At 35.5% G+C, this 15,475-nt stretch overlaps 2 protein-coding genes across 4 annotated transcripts; both read left to right on the forward strand.

The window, feature by feature from the left end:
* Positions 1-1,621: 1,621 nt before the first annotated feature.
* LOC132062004 (DNA polymerase epsilon subunit C) lies at positions 1,622-7,769 on the forward strand. Its single transcript, XM_059454664.1, has 6 exons — positions 1,622-1,912; positions 3,789-3,861; positions 3,947-4,040; positions 5,280-5,387; positions 5,512-5,569; positions 7,539-7,769. The coding sequence occupies exons 1-6, from the start codon at positions 1,880-1,882 to the stop codon at positions 7,767-7,769; spliced, it is 597 nt and encodes a 198-aa protein (XP_059310647.1). The 5' UTR covers positions 1,622-1,879.
* Positions 7,770-8,807: 1,038 nt separating this feature from the next.
* On the forward strand, positions 8,808-15,130 carry LOC132063680 (uncharacterized). 3 transcript variants are annotated; one of them, XM_059456354.1, is made up of 3 exons: positions 8,808-8,972; positions 10,882-12,939; positions 14,924-15,130. In XM_059456354.1, the coding sequence occupies exon 2, from the start codon at positions 10,986-10,988 to the stop codon at positions 12,936-12,938; it is 1,953 nt and encodes a 650-aa protein (XP_059312337.1). In that variant the 5' UTR covers positions 8,808-8,972; positions 10,882-10,985; the 3' UTR covers position 12,939; positions 14,924-15,130. The 3 variants fall into 3 exon arrangements, with proteins under 3 accessions (XP_059312337.1, XP_059312338.1, XP_059312336.1); XM_059456355.1 differs by lacking the exon at positions 14,924-15,130 and adding an exon at positions 14,057-14,647; XM_059456353.1 differs by lacking the exon at positions 14,924-15,130 and adding an exon at positions 12,978-13,124.
* Positions 15,131-15,475: the final 345 nt, after the last annotated feature.

The raw sequence follows: 15,475 nt of genomic DNA on the forward strand, positions 1-15,475 counted from the left end.
AAAACGTGAACGGGAATTGGATTGATGATAAAATAGAATCCTGAGTCGCGAATAGTAAAGAAAGCCAGATATATCTACTGTAGTCATCCTTATAATAGTAAGTAAAATACTTTGCACTTATGAATGACTGCATTCGAATAGAACCCCAACATGAAATTCAAGTAATTGTTTGTGATATATCCAACAATCAGCCAGTGATCGATGTACATTTTGATTATAATAAAGATACCACATAAATGTTGCAGGACTTATCCCAATAGCAATCCCAATAGCAATATTTGCCTAAAGTGCAAAGAAGCAAGATTGATTAATAAAGTATGAACTTTAAATCTTGTTTATGCATGGATTTTTATTAACTTTTGGCTCATCTATTCCAATAATGTACTATTTTTAAGGAAATACCAAAAAAAATGTATTTGTAAGATGCGGATTTAAGGATAAAGCATGAAGGAAAAAGAAGACCAAAGCCACTCAACTTTTATTTTATTACACTAAAAGTCATTAAATTTTATTTTTGTAAAAAGATATCCATCTTTGCCTAAATATCATCAAAACTTGAAAAAAAATTTACTCAATTTTGCCTAAATTTCACAAAAAATTTATAAACAATTTGTGACGAAAAACATTAAACTTTGCTTAAATGTCTTTTAAGATATCTTTTCTATTTATGCTAATGATTTTTTTTGTAATAATTATGCAAGTTTAGTGACCTTTTGGTTACAAATAGTTTAGTGACTTTTGTGGTATTTCGATAAAATAGAGTGAAGCATTCAATACAGAAAATTATTTAGTGACTTTAATGCAATAAAGTACTCCCTCCGGATAAAAAGAAGTGTCCACATAGCCATTTGCACACCCCTTAAGAAAATACTAACTCCTAGACAAAAATAGGTAATTTGACTAAACTGTCCCTAATTAAATAAGCATTAGGATTTGATCACACTTAATAGGGATAAAACTGAAAAAATAAGGTTAATTCTTTCTTGAATTGATAAGTGGACACTCTTTTTGACCCAAGAAAAAAATAAGTTAAGTAGACACTTTTTTTGATCCGGAGGGAGTAAAAAGTTAAGTGATCATTTATGTAACTAACCATAATCATTTCATTATTAATCACCATGTAGTAATTCTTTTATTTTTATTTACCGTGTAACAATTAATGTAGTACTAAACTACTAATCACCATATAAACAATCTTTATATTATTAATCCCAACATAATAACCCCCTTAATGTATTACTTTGTCCCTCCCATTTTATATGAGGGTGTTTTTTTTTGGCATAAAATTTAAAAAATAAAGGAATACTTTTAAAATTTATGATTTAAAATAAACCATAGAAATTTGTATGCCCAAAAATCATTTCATTAAGAGTAAGAAGGTAAATTTAAAATTGAATTGTTACTAAATATATAAAGATAGAACTGACTAAAAAAGAAATGTCATATAAACTGAAACGGAGGGAGTATAATTTGTCTATAACTGGTTTAAGAAACAAATGACCCCTAGATTATGTGGTACATACTATTCACCCCAAGATGTAGTACATCTTTTTACATCATTCTCTCTACCTAACTTTAGTACTATACTAGTAAACCTCGTACAATATTTTTCCAAAAAAAAGTTTAAGAAGGAAAACAAAGCAAAATGGTGGTCTCAAATCACTATATTGTTTAGTAAAAGGACCAATGTGTCAAGTCCTAAAAAAATACCTTCGATTTGCCCCAAATCGTCTCTTCTCTCCCACTTTGAGCAATGATTGCGTTATTCTGATTCTTCCAATTTCATTGAAAAAAAAAATTGTTCACTAGATTATATAATTTAGTATTTAATATCCTCAGATTCTCCTAATTTGTGAATGGAAAGAATCTGATAATTATCATGAGGAAAAAACTTGATACTCGCTTCCCTGCGGTGAGTTCTACTTACACACTCTGTTCCTTCATTTTTATGTGTATTGTTGACATGATCTGCTTATGGGTTGTGTTAGTTTCAATGAATCTGGTGTTTTCTGATCTGTGTTTCAGTTAATTTTGGTTTATATTGTTCTGGCCATGTCTACTTCTTGATAAATTTTGTGCGTTTTTTGTTTTTTTCAGTTCTTGAGTGTCTTGTCTTAATTTGACGGAGAATTTGAGGTTTTAGCTGGAGCTATGTTGCTTAGTGGGTCGGTTTTTTTTTTTTTTTAAACTAGGGTTGTTGCTTTCGTTTTGTAGTTGCTTTATACTCCCTCCTGGTTCACTTTACTTGTCGTCCTTACTATAAATAGATGACCCAAAATAGTTGTCATTTTAAAAAAAACAAGATATAATTAACTACTAGTTTCCGCCTTTACTCTTGTTCAATTAATGTGGAGAGAGGTTAATGTGGTGAAAAAGAGTAGCATTAAATTGAGATCAAAGAATGAATAAAATTACCCTTTTTGTTAATGTTTTCTTAAGGGGCATTAAAAAAAATTGACAAGTAAAGTGGACCGGAGGGAGTATTATTTTGTAACTTCAAGTTGAATGTTTGAGCCTTTTTAACAGTTGACACGGAAACTTAGGTGTTGCCAAAGAGCAAAAGGGAGCTAGGATTTTGTGTTGTGGGTTAAAGTTATCGCTTCCATTTATTGGTGAAATAAAGAAAAAATTGTGCTGCTACTTCTTACTGGTTAGTCTGGTTTTATACTTATGTGTTATGGTCCATGAAATGACTCAAGTGAGGTATATTATCTGTGCTTGTCAACTTGGATCATTGTTGGATACAGAAAGACAAATCAGCAAGTTCCACTTTGTTGCAAGTTGTTGTTTCACAGTGTAATTTCTTAGGGCGCATTTGGAACTTTTTCAGCTTATATAAATTCTGTCTGCTGCTTTGGTGGTCAATGGCATCCACAACTGTGGGGTTTGCCGTTTGGAGCTGACTGTTTAAAGTTTTATATTTTCTTTAAAGATGTAAACCAATTAACCCTAACTAGTCCAGGCCAAGCTTTAAAAGATAACTCATTCTAACTTGTCTAAAAAATGTCTATTGTAGACATGAGGCCTTATCTCGAAGAAGTAATCATTGGGATGCGTCTATTGCTAAGAGCCATGAAAAGCACAACTAGCGCAATGTGCAATGGCCTCATAACGATGGCTGTGCTAGCATTGTTCAAGGAGACAACAAAGAGGAAACAAATTCTATATTCCAGAGGTGGCATTGCTTACCATGATGAGAGATTACCTCAAATCAATCATATTAAGTGTGCAGACCTCTTAATCATTCTTCTTAAATGGCATTGCCACAGCCATTTGTTTGTCTTATTCTCTTTTTTTTTTTTTGGATTTTTTTGAAGACACATTAAGTATAGTTTTCTGGTCTGAATTACTATGGTAAAAGATGGTGATATTATCACTTTGTCAAAGAAAAAGAAGGCTGGAATTTCCTTGTGCCAGTCTGTCTGTGGCCAACTGGATTTGTGACAAGACGTGGGATACTGGTATCCCTGTCTCATATCTGTGTGTTAAATGAACAGTATGCTGGTGCCTCTCTAGGATCTGCGTTATTACCTTTCTGATTCAAGTAGGGTCTTTGTTTCAATGAGTAATTTATCCTTCGGGTTAAGAATTAAAAGGATGAACTTAGAGGATTAACATTGAAAACACATAGAAGAACGTCTAATCAGATTCAAGTCTCTTTTATTTGTTATTATCGTTGACGTTCTTATTGTTGTTGTCGTCATCATCATTATTTGCTTTTTAGCTTTTAGCTCTATCAAATGTGGGATATCTGAAAATATCTCTTTTTCTTCATGAAAAATGTTTAGGCCCGGATCAAGAAAATTATGCAAGCTGATGAGGATGTTGGTAAGATTGCAATGGCAGTGCCTGTTCTAGTGTGTAAGTCCTATATAATGTTTGTCTTTTGTCAATTTACTCGTTGGTTGTCTTTTTCTAACCCTTCATCTCTTGGCATTAATGGCAGCAAAAGCCTTGGAGTTATTTTTACAAGACCTTTGTGACCGGACATATGACATAACTCTTAGAAGAGGAGCAAAGACTGTTAATTCACTGCACTTGTGAGTGATTTGAATCCATTATCTGTCTAGATTCTAGATCAGATCTGGAAGCTAATAAAGAGCCATTACTATTCATTCCCACTGATTTCTGATCTGGATAATTTGTTGTTGTGTTCGGTAACTGAGTCCTGATAATCGACTTGACTGTGCTGAGTAGTTGCTTCAGATTTGTTCTTATCTGGCTCAGGTCTTGGGATTCTAGTGTAGTATTTGTAATTATATTGCATGGATGAAACACAAAGGCTTTGCTAGGAAGGTAATTAGATTTCAATTTCTACATGTTATCTTGGATTCTTGGTTGTCTGCGAAGTTATCCGGCTCATTTCAGGAAATGTACTTGCCTTGTTATAGTGTATAGGTCTCCAGTGCTGATTTTCTTATGTAATACATTTAAAGAATTTATTTCTGCAGACTGCTTCATCTCAGTGCCATTTTATTTTTATCACGTTTGATTGATGAGAGGACCCTAGTCTTCCTAGTTGTGTCATGTGTGGTACTTTTGGTAAAACCTCTTCAGTCTTTTTGATTCTTTTCTCCGAAAATATCTGCTTTTGTAGTGCTGTTCTTTCTCTAAATCTGTTTCTATCGTTGGAAACTTGTTTTGGCCAAATGGTTGAATTGCTCTGCATTTCTCACATGCTCTCTCCAAGTGTGCCAATTTCTACCGCAAGCCAACTGAGATGGATCCAGAAATCATGACTTCTTTTTAACATTAGTGGAGTATAATGGCTTCCTCTTAGCATGGCGCAGTATCTTATGTTTGAAAGAACCTGTGGTAGCAATAGAATTAGTTAAGAGCGAAAGGCTGCAGGAGGACTTGGGTTAATACACTTTTTATATCTGTAAATCATAACATCAATTGATAGGAGGACTAGGGGAAACAGTCACATATGAAATCCTAAAGAGGCTAAGACGATTCTTATTTAAAAAAAAAAAAAAAAAATGAAATTCGAAGGAATTCTTCAATATTACTAGTTGACCTTGGAATTCTCTAACAAATTGAAAATAGTACTCTAAAGAATATTATTCCTAGAATTTAGATTCCAATGCATTTCCCAAATCCCCTTTTATTGTTCGTGTCATCGTTAAGTCTGTGATTGCTAATGCCTCATTTTTTTCTTCCCACTCTGCTGAAAAATATGCTGCCGTTTTAACTTACTAGTCAATTCGGAAATTATGGGCTTGTTGGTTCATTTAACCTATTACATGCGTACTGATTGCATTTAACATTTTTTGTAGAAAGCACTGTGTACAAAGCTACAACGTGTTTGACTTTCTTCGGGAAGTTGTCAGCAAGGTTCCTGATTATGGCCATTCTGATGCTGCCGGTGAAATGCCAAAAAGAAGGTTAGGATCATTTTCTTGTGTTCCTTATAATGTTAAAGTTAGGAGTTTTTCTTCAATTCTGTTGATTATTCCTCTTACACTTTTAAGGTGACAAACTATGCAAAATCATATACTGTTTTACCAGGAAAGTTGCAACAGAAGAGCATCATGACAGTGAGGATGAATACAAAAGAAGCAGGACGGTGAGATCCCCTTTTGTTGACTATTCTAGTTTAGATCCTCTTAATTTCTCAGACTGAAAACTGAAAGCACTTATTTATAATAAAGCATTTAATTATTGAAGCATTTAGTTCTTCAAAGAATAAAAAGTGCTCTGGATGTAGTATTAGCAGAAACAAGTAATTGCTGATGATCTCATTCTCGTGAGATGAAGGTTGCACGGGACAAACTGATTTAGCTCATGCAAGGATTGCATTATCCATATCTTTGATTCTTTTGATCTTCATCTTTTAGTAAGACATAGAGCCTGTTTGGATGGGCTTAAAAAAAAGCAGCTTATAAGCTGGAAACAGCTTATAAGCTGCTTTAGATAAGCTAAGCCAAACGGGCCCATATTATTTTTTTGAGCTTATTTTAAGCATAAAATGGCTTTTAGCTGGCCAACCAAACACTCAAAAACGCTGAAAACAGGTTATAAGCAACTTGTAAGCCAATCCAAACAGGCTCATAATGTTTTATCTATTTGTTAGGGTAACCCTATTTTCATTTAAAGATAAGGTTTTGTAGTCTTAAATCTTTTTTTTTTTTTTTTTTGGTTGATGAAGTAGTCTTATATATATATATATATTTTTTTTTTTTTTTTTTTTTTTTATATTTGATGGAGTAGTCTTTTTTGGTTTAGAGATAAAAAGCTTATAGTGGTTTCACAAGCTCTAATTTGTTCAGAACTCCAGGACCCTTAATTGCTTTACTTCGGAAAACATTTAGTGGATAACATTTTGCTTTATTTTACTTTTATAATGGTGGTGTCCGGGACTAGTTTGTGCACACCTTGATTATCCATCCCGTTCACAAAGGCTTAGGAAAATGAGAATTAATGGATAACACTTTATGAGTTGATCTATCTCTATATCTCTTCTTTTATGCTTATCTCGGTTTTTCGTGCTTCTCTCCTATCCGCTTCCTCTTCCTCCTCTTTCTTTCTCTTTGTTTCTTCTCTTTCTTCCTCTTTTCTCTTTTCCGCTTACTCTCTCTTCTCTCTTTTTTGTGCTACATCAATTTGGTAAACTCTATGTTTTTCTTTTTTTGGTATTACATCAATCTTGGTATGAGAGCATTATTCATAGTTCTAATTCATTACACTTTGCTGCAATTCTTTAGCACCAATTAGTATTTATCATCCTACCTCCCTAAATAACTCAATCTGCAATAGTTACTCGGCCCTCTTTTCATCATTCAACTGGCATAGTTACTTGGCCCTCCTTTCATGATATGAGAGTTGGAGACAACAATGGTTCTTCAAGACCTCATTACAACGGGAGTTGAATCTATTCTAAGTTAGACATTTGACAAAATTCCTAAGAGGGATGGAAATTAACTGTTATATGATGTTATGTTGACCATCAGTTATGAGTTCCACTATTGTAGTTGTGATTTTTGTTAGAGTTGCACCAACAATTTCACTCATTGCATTTTTCTTTTCTCCAAGTAAGAGAGTGATGTAGCTTAAACTAAGGTTGCCCTCATTATCTTTGGTTTTTGTTTGTTTAAGATTTATTTGTCGATAGAAAATGTAAATATCTTAGTGATATAACCTCAAATTACAGAATATTGGAATGAAGTCGGTCTAAATGGGCGAAATGGATAATAAAGATTCATATCGCTGATCTAACTACCTTGGCATTGAGGCACAGTGTTATTGTTTCTCTCAGTTAGGGTTTATATATGGCATAATTAAATTCGGAGGAAAGATGTAATGTGATTAGGCAGCATCATATCACTTGTCAGGTGTTTTTATATAATGTGATAACACAATCATTTCCCCACTTGTGGGATTACCGTGGTTTTTTTTTTTTTTTTGTTAACGCAATCATTTGTTGTCATTAATGTTGTGAAAGCATAATGTTTTCACATTAGCAACTTACAGTGCACAGTGATTGCCTCATATTTTCTGTTATCAAGTCATGACATGAATGGCTTCATTTCGTGCAGGAGATGTGTCATGCTAGCAGTAGTGGTAGGGGAAGAGGTAGGGGTAGAGGAAGAGGTCGTGGTCGGGTAAGCCGTGCTGATAGGGAGCTCGCACGCCCTGATATGCAACTCGAATCCTGCACATCTGTTCCGCAGAGTGGTCAGCAAAATCCAAATCCTGTGACTCAGACAGAGAACTGCGTGGAACCAAAGGAATCACCTAAACAGGATTCCACTACAAGGAAATTCTAATCTGAAGGTCAACATAGATGATAATGTTGATAAACCAACTGCACCGGAAATGGCAGACTGCAATCCATCACCAAGGCCTGTTAATGAGAAGGCAGAGGAAGGTCCCCAGTGGTCTCTCGAAATGGATAGAATGGTCATTGACCCTGCCCATATGTCACAACTAAATTCAAGTGTGGCGGAGGAAGAAGAAGATTATGATGAAGAAGAGTAGGCGGATAAAATAACAAACTGGCTTGTTTGGCGTATGATATTTATTGTTCTAGTGTCCTGTAGGCCTTAGCATAAAGTGCATGAATCCCTCTGCCTCCCTTTGTGATTTATTGCCATATTAGTGTCTATTTCGTAGTTGTCTTTTTGACTCGAGTCTTGTAATGGTCTCTAACCGTTCTCTCTTTTCAGTAGAAATAAGTAGGAAGTGTGTTTATTGCTCCAACCAACACTCCATGTACCAGTTACTGTATGAAATATGTCAAGATGATCTTGCTACTGCATCCATTTTATTTTGTTAACTGAAGATCCCCGAGAGCACTCGATGGGAAATGTTTCCGCCGCTCTGCAACTCTTACCTTTTTTTATCATAACCGAGAAATCCGCAAGGGCCAATAACACACGATTTGGAACTAACGGGCCAGCTCCTCTGCAACTCCACACATGTATTTCTGTAGAATCTTAAAGGGAAAATGATACTTTTCCTAAATATGCTGGAGGTAGAGTATTATTTATGGCTGCAGACGAATTTAATAACTTTTGATTAAATCTTGTATTTGTATTAGGAAATTTGTTAAATGAGTATAAATACTAAATTATGAACCTGGTGACTAACATGAGTCATAAATACTTAATTACAAAGCCAATAATTGAGATAGATAACTTTTTCAACTTCTTTTGGAATTATTAATTTTCACACTTCTTTTGGAATTATTAATTTCACAAGAAAAAGAACTTTAAGACAAACGTAAGCACTGTTTGATTTTCTCAGAACGTAAGGATACTCTATGATCCACCACTTGGTGATATCATACTAGCCCGGCATAATTATTATTCTTGTGGGGGTGGGGGGCACAATTATTATTCTTGTGAACTTTTGTTTTGGTGATATCATACTGGCCCTGCCCTTCTCTTCTCATAACCCCACAACTTAACCCCTTTTTTTTTTCAGATCATCCTCCCTAATCAGAAACTAAATTAGATAATCACGAAAAGGTAATTTCTATCTCCATTTTTTTTTTTATTGTACCTTTATAATGAGGCCGATTGTTGTTGTTGTTTTTTTTTTTTTTTAAGTTGCTTTTTCTTTTGTATTGTGCATATGTGGGTGTTTTTTCCCCTGTTTAGTGGCCATGTTATGGAAAATAAATCAATGTTTGATAAGTTTGCATATGCTTGGAGTGCTGCGAGGTAGGTATGTACTATAATAGCTGGATCGTTGTAGAAGAAATGGTGTGCTATGTGTCTGAATAGGTTGCTTTGGCAAAAAAAATTGACTCTTCTTATATATGTGTCCAAATTGTTGATATGTATCTATTTGCTTGAGTCTTTTAATTTATTTGTTTTGGGTTTTTGATATAGAAAACAGCCATCTTTTGCTGCTTAATTTTATGGAAATAATAGCAAGCTAGCTTTTGTTTTTTGATTGTTTAACAAATGATTGAGATGAATAATGTAAACTGTTGAGTTGAGAATTATTCCCTCTTGCCCCAAGGCATAATCTGCTTTTGGCTTCTCAAGATGTGAAGAAAGAAACTTTTGATAAAGATTTTGGGAAAAGGTTACTCATAGTACTACTCAAGAAGTTTCTGAATTTTGAAATTTTATTTTCAAGAGGTGGATTAGTGCATGTCCTCTATAAGACGTCATTTAAATTGATCATTGAAAAGCAAAAGGAGTATAATCTGTGATGAAGTAATTTTGTAAATTTTTATAAGTAGAATGAATTTCATTGATACTGAATGAACCAAGTAATTGTGTATGTTTCCATAAGTAAAACGGATTGCATTTGTAGTGAATGTACAGAGTGATTGTGTATGTTTCTGAGGAAATGAAACGAAGGCATGGAATAAGTATTATGATTTGGTCATGATGAATTCTTTTGATTGTAGCTTGACAAATGTTTCCAGTGATGCTCTAAAGTTTGTTATAATGAGAGAACTTCCATCCGAAAATTGTTGCACGGTAGAAATCAATAGATTTGTCAACTGCATTCTTACATGAAGAGGGATTGGTGGTTTCATCTTTACCATGGAGTTAATTATGAATTTAGTTTTTGTTGAATGCAATTTGGTTCAGCTACTAAGTTCCAGGATTTGGAGCCTATTTTGTTAGGCGATAAGCTGTATGATTTTGGCAGTCATGAATTGGGTTGACATGTTATAAGTGTTCGATTACACAGATTGTCTTTTGATTGAAGGTGTTGGCCATTATAATCATTCTATTTTCTTGCTGCTTGCAAACTGTGATGAAATATATATAGAATCTAGATATCAAAAGCATCATAGCTCCCCTCTGTTTTCTTGTTTCAACTTTTTGCCATCCGAGCTGTTGTACTCATCTGATTCCACTTTTGTCATGTTTTCATTTTTGTGCCTTAACACTTCATGTAATATATCAATCAGCTATGCCTCCCAAACTGGTTGCCTATACTAATCCTGTGTCCTTTTGTTCTATTTAGGTTCGCTTGATTTCAATCCTATTAGACAAATTAGGAGCTTTTTACTATTAGAGGTTCCAGAAATCTTAGACTTATGCTTACACGGACAGCCTACACTCTTTCGGTAGCCATCCATACTAGCATATAATTTACGTGTAAATAGAAGCCAAGAACTAAAGAAGTTGGAGGGGTTGACCCTTCCTTAACGTCACAACCGATGAAACATACAAGCTTAAGAAGAAGATTAAAGACCCCTGGACCTAATGTTTTTAACAACCCAACTAAGCCTGAATCCGTAATAGCTGGTATAGCCTAGGAGAGTCCTTCTCTTGTGATACTTTCTAGCTGCTGCATGCAGCAACATATGCATTGCTTTTATGATGATGGATAACATTATTTCCGGCCTCTACATTGTCATTGACTTTTGTTTGATGTGTCGTAATTAAGTTTTCCTCATTAATGCAGGCTGGAGACTGCAAAAGGCTGCTATTCTCATCTCTTGCCCCAAGTGTAGCTGTTGGTAGATGTGTTCATATTCATCTTCTAAACTTGAGGGCTAAACTTTCTCTATGGCTTCCAGGAGTAGCATCCGTCTGATATCATACTCAGAAGAGATTATAAATGGTGAACCTATCTATATTTCCTCGAACTGCTGTCCTATTAAAGCTCACAAATATGAGCCTGCTGGGCTTGCTTTTCACTCTGCTGCTCTTAGACTGATTGGCCATGTTGAGAAAGAAGACCCCAAAGACAGTAAAGAAAATGTTCCTAATGACAAGGAACAGACATTTACATATTCATCAGAATCATACAGCTCTAAGGGTAAAAAGAAATCTTCTACTGGGGAAAAGGTACAAGATCATTATGCATTGTTAGGTTTGAGCCATCTAAGGTATCTTGCTTCTGAGGATCAGATAAGGAAGAGCTACCGTGATGCTGCATTGAAGCATCATCCTGACAAGCTGGCTTCTCTTCTTCTAGCCGAGAGAACTGAAGCCGCAAAACAAGCTGAGAAGGAGGAAATAGAAAACCACTTCAAAGCTATTCAGGAAGGATATGAGGTTCTTATTGACCCTGTTAGAAGAAGGATTTATGACTCCACAGATGAATTTGATGATGAAATCCCAACTGATTGTGCTCCACAAGATTTTTTCAAGGTCTTTGGACCTGCATTTTTAAGGAATGGCCGTTGGTCAGTTACCCAACTTATCCCCTCGTTAGGTGATGAGAATACTCCAATTAATCAAGTGGATAGCTTTTATAATTTCTGGTACAGCTTCAAAAGCTGGAGAGAGGTCCCACATGCTGATGAGTTTGACCTTGAACAAGCTGAATCTCGTGATCACAAGAGGTGGATGGAAAGGCAGAATGCAAAACTGTCAGAGAAGGCCAGAAAGGAAGAATCTGCTAGGGTACGTACACTTGTTGACAATGCCTATAGAAGAGACCCTAGAATCTTAGGAAGAAAAGAGGCCAAGAAAGCAGAGAAGCAGAGAAAGAAAAAAGCTAAGATACTGGCGAAGAAATTACAGGAGGAAGAAGCAGCTAGGATTGTTAAAGAGGAAAAGCGTAAGAAAGAGGAGGAGGGAAAAAAAGCTGCTGAAGCTGCTTTGCAGCAGAAGAAGTTGAAGGAGAAAGAAAAGAAATTATTGCGAAAAGAGCGTAGTCGTTTAAGAACCCTTGCAGCTCCTGTGTTGTCCCAGCATATGCTTGGGCTAACTGATGATGATGTAGAAGGTATATGCATGTCATTTGACATTGAAAAACTGAGGAACTTATGTGATAAAGCCGATGGAAAGGGTGAGCTTGTGATAGCTGAACTTCTCAGGGAGGCGCTTGGACGTGAACACAACTTGAAATATGAGAATAAAGTTGAAAAGAGTAAGTCACAGCAAAATGGTTCTCTGGAGAATAAAAAACAAGTTCCTCTGATGAGCAGTGAGAAAAAGGAGAAACCTTGGAGCAAAGAAGAAATTGATCTTTTGAGAAAGGGGATGGTGAAATATCCTAAAGGAACTTCTCGAAGATGGGAAGTTATTTCTGAATATATTGGTACTGCAAGGACAGTTGAAGAGATCCTAAAGGCTACAAAAACAGTTCTGCTCCAGAAGCCTGACTCTGCTAAAGCCTTCGACTCCTTCCTTGAGAAAAGAAAGCCAGCACCGACTATTGTCTCTCCTCTTTCCACGAGGGCAGAAGTAGAAGGGGTAGAAAACAGTAGCAAGCTTGAAGGTGAAAGTGCTAAATTAGCTGATTCTCAGGAGTCCCCTAATCAAAGCACAAACAGCCAGAACACTGAGGACGCACCTGGAGCAAACGGGGTTTCCTCGAGTTCTGATTCCGACATATGGTCCGCTGTTCAAGAAAAAGCTTTAGTTCAAGCTCTGAAAACCTTCCCCAAGGAAACCAGCCAGCGGTGGGAAAAAGTTTCGACTGCAGTCCCTGGGAAGACCATCAACCAGTGTAAAAAGAAGTTTGCATTACTCAAAGAGAACTTCAGGAACAAGAAGAGTGCCCTGTGAGGTTAGTGGTGCTTGATACTTCTGAGTCTCAGTAGTGAGGTTAGTGGTGCTTGATACTTCTGAGTCTCAGTACGGCATTGTGAAGTTACTATACTGGAATACATTAATTTTGATGGGAAATACCGATGATACCTAAAGTTATGCATCTTTATATTTATTTTGATTGTTTGGTCTAAATTTAGATTCTCTCTTCCCTTCATAAAAGTTTCTTCTTTTCATTCCCTCTCCCCTTTTGGTCGAGCTTCTTTTACCCTGCTTTGGGGTCCTCGATAATCTCGGTGTGGTTGCTAACTGCTTTGGAGCTACCCTTGTTGGTTGACTCCGCCCACATCATACAAGTTGATCATCAGTTCAATAATGTGGTGTAAAGTAGTTAAATTGAGGCCCATGGAACTTCTTGTTGAGTAGAGATATAGAATTGAAATATTTCTTTCAACATAAGTGGACTTCATTCTAGGATGGGTTAAACGGAAAAAGGTGGTCGTCTTTTAAAGAGAAGAACTACTTTCCTGCAAGCTATTGGAATGTGCCTTGGTTTCTAATCATGTTAAGCTTTGCCTTTTGACCTTTTCCATTGTATCAGGTATTAGTCTACTTCATTCATGCTTGTGTCCTTCCGTGTTAATTATCATCCGGGGTGTTTCACCTGAACAGCCCATCCTCATAATATTTAACTTCTCAGATAACAACATACCTTCAGTTCTCTGTTAAGTTTTCTGACAGATCCTTCCCTTTTTCCTTATTCTTTCTATTTTCTTCCCAAAGGCTGTTGTTCAAAATAACAAAAACGAGACTTGGCCAAGTAGTTTAAATGCTGTTGACCACTTTTTTGTGTTCGATTTTCAACTCACGCCTGGACATTATGTGGCTTCTATTTTTCATTTTTGTTCCCAGCTATACATAGGACCGGTCACCCTATAGCCCTTTCATTCCAAACATCTATTTCTTTTATCTATTTTATGATTAAGCACCTCAACTACGAGGTATGAATTTGGAAGAATAGTGAACTTCCCAAGGATGATGTTAACTGGGGAAACAATATTGTAACATCTACTTAAAAGTTCGAGTGAAACTTACTGAATAGCCCGACCTTATACTTGTCCATTTTTGTCATGTAGGTATTCGTACTTACGGGTTTGCCTACTAAACCCCTCTACACTTAAAAACTGAGCATTTTAAACCCCTCTGACCGTTGACCAAACGCGTGGCATTAATCGTGCTGAGTTGGACAAACTGCGTGAGATACAAGCGTATTAAGAGCGTGAATTTGATATTTTTGATTAAAAATAAATATTTTCAAAAGAAGAAAAAAAGAAAACAAAAAAAATAATTAAGCAAAAGAAATTTCCTAGCCCTGTTCATCTCCTTGTTCACCCTCATTAAAAAAATTTTTAAAAAAAAAAGAAGAAAAAACCAGCCCCACCCATGTTCATCTTCTTCTTGCAATCTTGATGGCAAAAGTCTAACCCATCTCTGCAAATCTTCTTTCAACATAAACCTACCAAAGCATCACAACAACAAAACCCAATACCCAATCTATAACCCTTCTTTTCCACACATTAATTGAAAATTCAAAAAGAGTTAAACCTAAACCCCCCAAAACACATCAATTTCTAAATTCTTCCACAAAATTAATCACAATCCTACATCAATAATTACCAAAGGGACAACCCAAAATCCCCAATTTATGTTCTTTCTTCTTCTTCATCTCCATCCATTAAAAACCCCATCCATTAGGGCTGTGCAAATTAACGGTTAAACCAATAACCCGAATCGATTATTGGGTTAATGGTTCGAGTTAATGGATTATTGGTTTGGGTCTCAGTTGGTGTCCTGTGGTTATTGGCTTATTGGGTCGGGTCATGGTTTGACCATTTTTGTTAACAGGTGAACCGATAATCCAATAACTATTTATTTAATTACAATTCTTCCGATTTAGGATTCACTTAATTTCCACTTCATAACCATTTTTCTTGTTTTCTCAGATCATCAGGACATGTCAATGGTATTGATGTGAGATTATTTTTTGTTTTCCCAAAGAAAATTCTACTTTTTTATTTTCAATGTATTCTAAATTTTGATTCTATTCTTTTGAAAATTGTCTTTTTTTTTAATACTACAATTCCCTGTACACTAGATAATTCCAGTGATAGTGTATATGGTTGATGATTAAGGAACTTATCTTTCTTCGACTAGTTGATTTAGAAATTTATCTTTATTTTCCTCTTTTGATATCAGGTCAAACTTTATGCGGTTGACTACAATAGTAGCCGAAGTTCTTGAAATTATTTTGTGTGAAATCTTAACAGTTAAACCGATAACTGAACTGATAAGAAACAACAATCGATTAACTGATAACTCATTAACCGATATCTTAATGGTTCTTTAACGGTTTAACAATTCTACAAATCAACAACCGAAAAGTTGGACCGATAACTTTCAAACTCAAACCGAACCGACCGATATGCAACCCTACCATCCAAGACCCGACCCGAAGAGGTTGAAAAAAAAAAATTGACGACTTTATAAGAATGAAA

Source organism: Lycium ferocissimum, chromosome 7, assembly GCF_029784015.1.
Source record: "Lycium ferocissimum isolate CSIRO_LF1 chromosome 7, AGI_CSIRO_Lferr_CH_V1, whole genome shotgun sequence".
NCBI classification, from domain to species: domain Eukaryota; kingdom Viridiplantae; phylum Streptophyta; class Magnoliopsida; order Solanales; family Solanaceae; genus Lycium; species Lycium ferocissimum.

Excerpts from the sequence above, each read along its gene's own strand:
- LOC132062004 (XM_059454664.1), top strand. The coding sequence starts at position 1,880 with ATGAGGAAAAAACTTGATACTCGCTTCCCTGCG. Across the intron at positions 1,913-3,788 it reads TTGATACTCGCTTCCCTGCG|GCCCGGATCAAGAAAATTAT; the intron begins GTGAGTTCTACT and ends AAAAATGTTTAG. Across the intron at positions 3,862-3,946 it reads GGCAGTGCCTGTTCTAGTGT|CAAAAGCCTTGGAGTTATTT; the intron begins GTAAGTCCTATA and ends CATTAATGGCAG.
- LOC132063680 (XM_059456354.1), top strand. The coding sequence starts at position 10,986 with ATGGCTTCCAGGAGTAGCATCCGTCTGATATCATACTCAGAAGAGATT.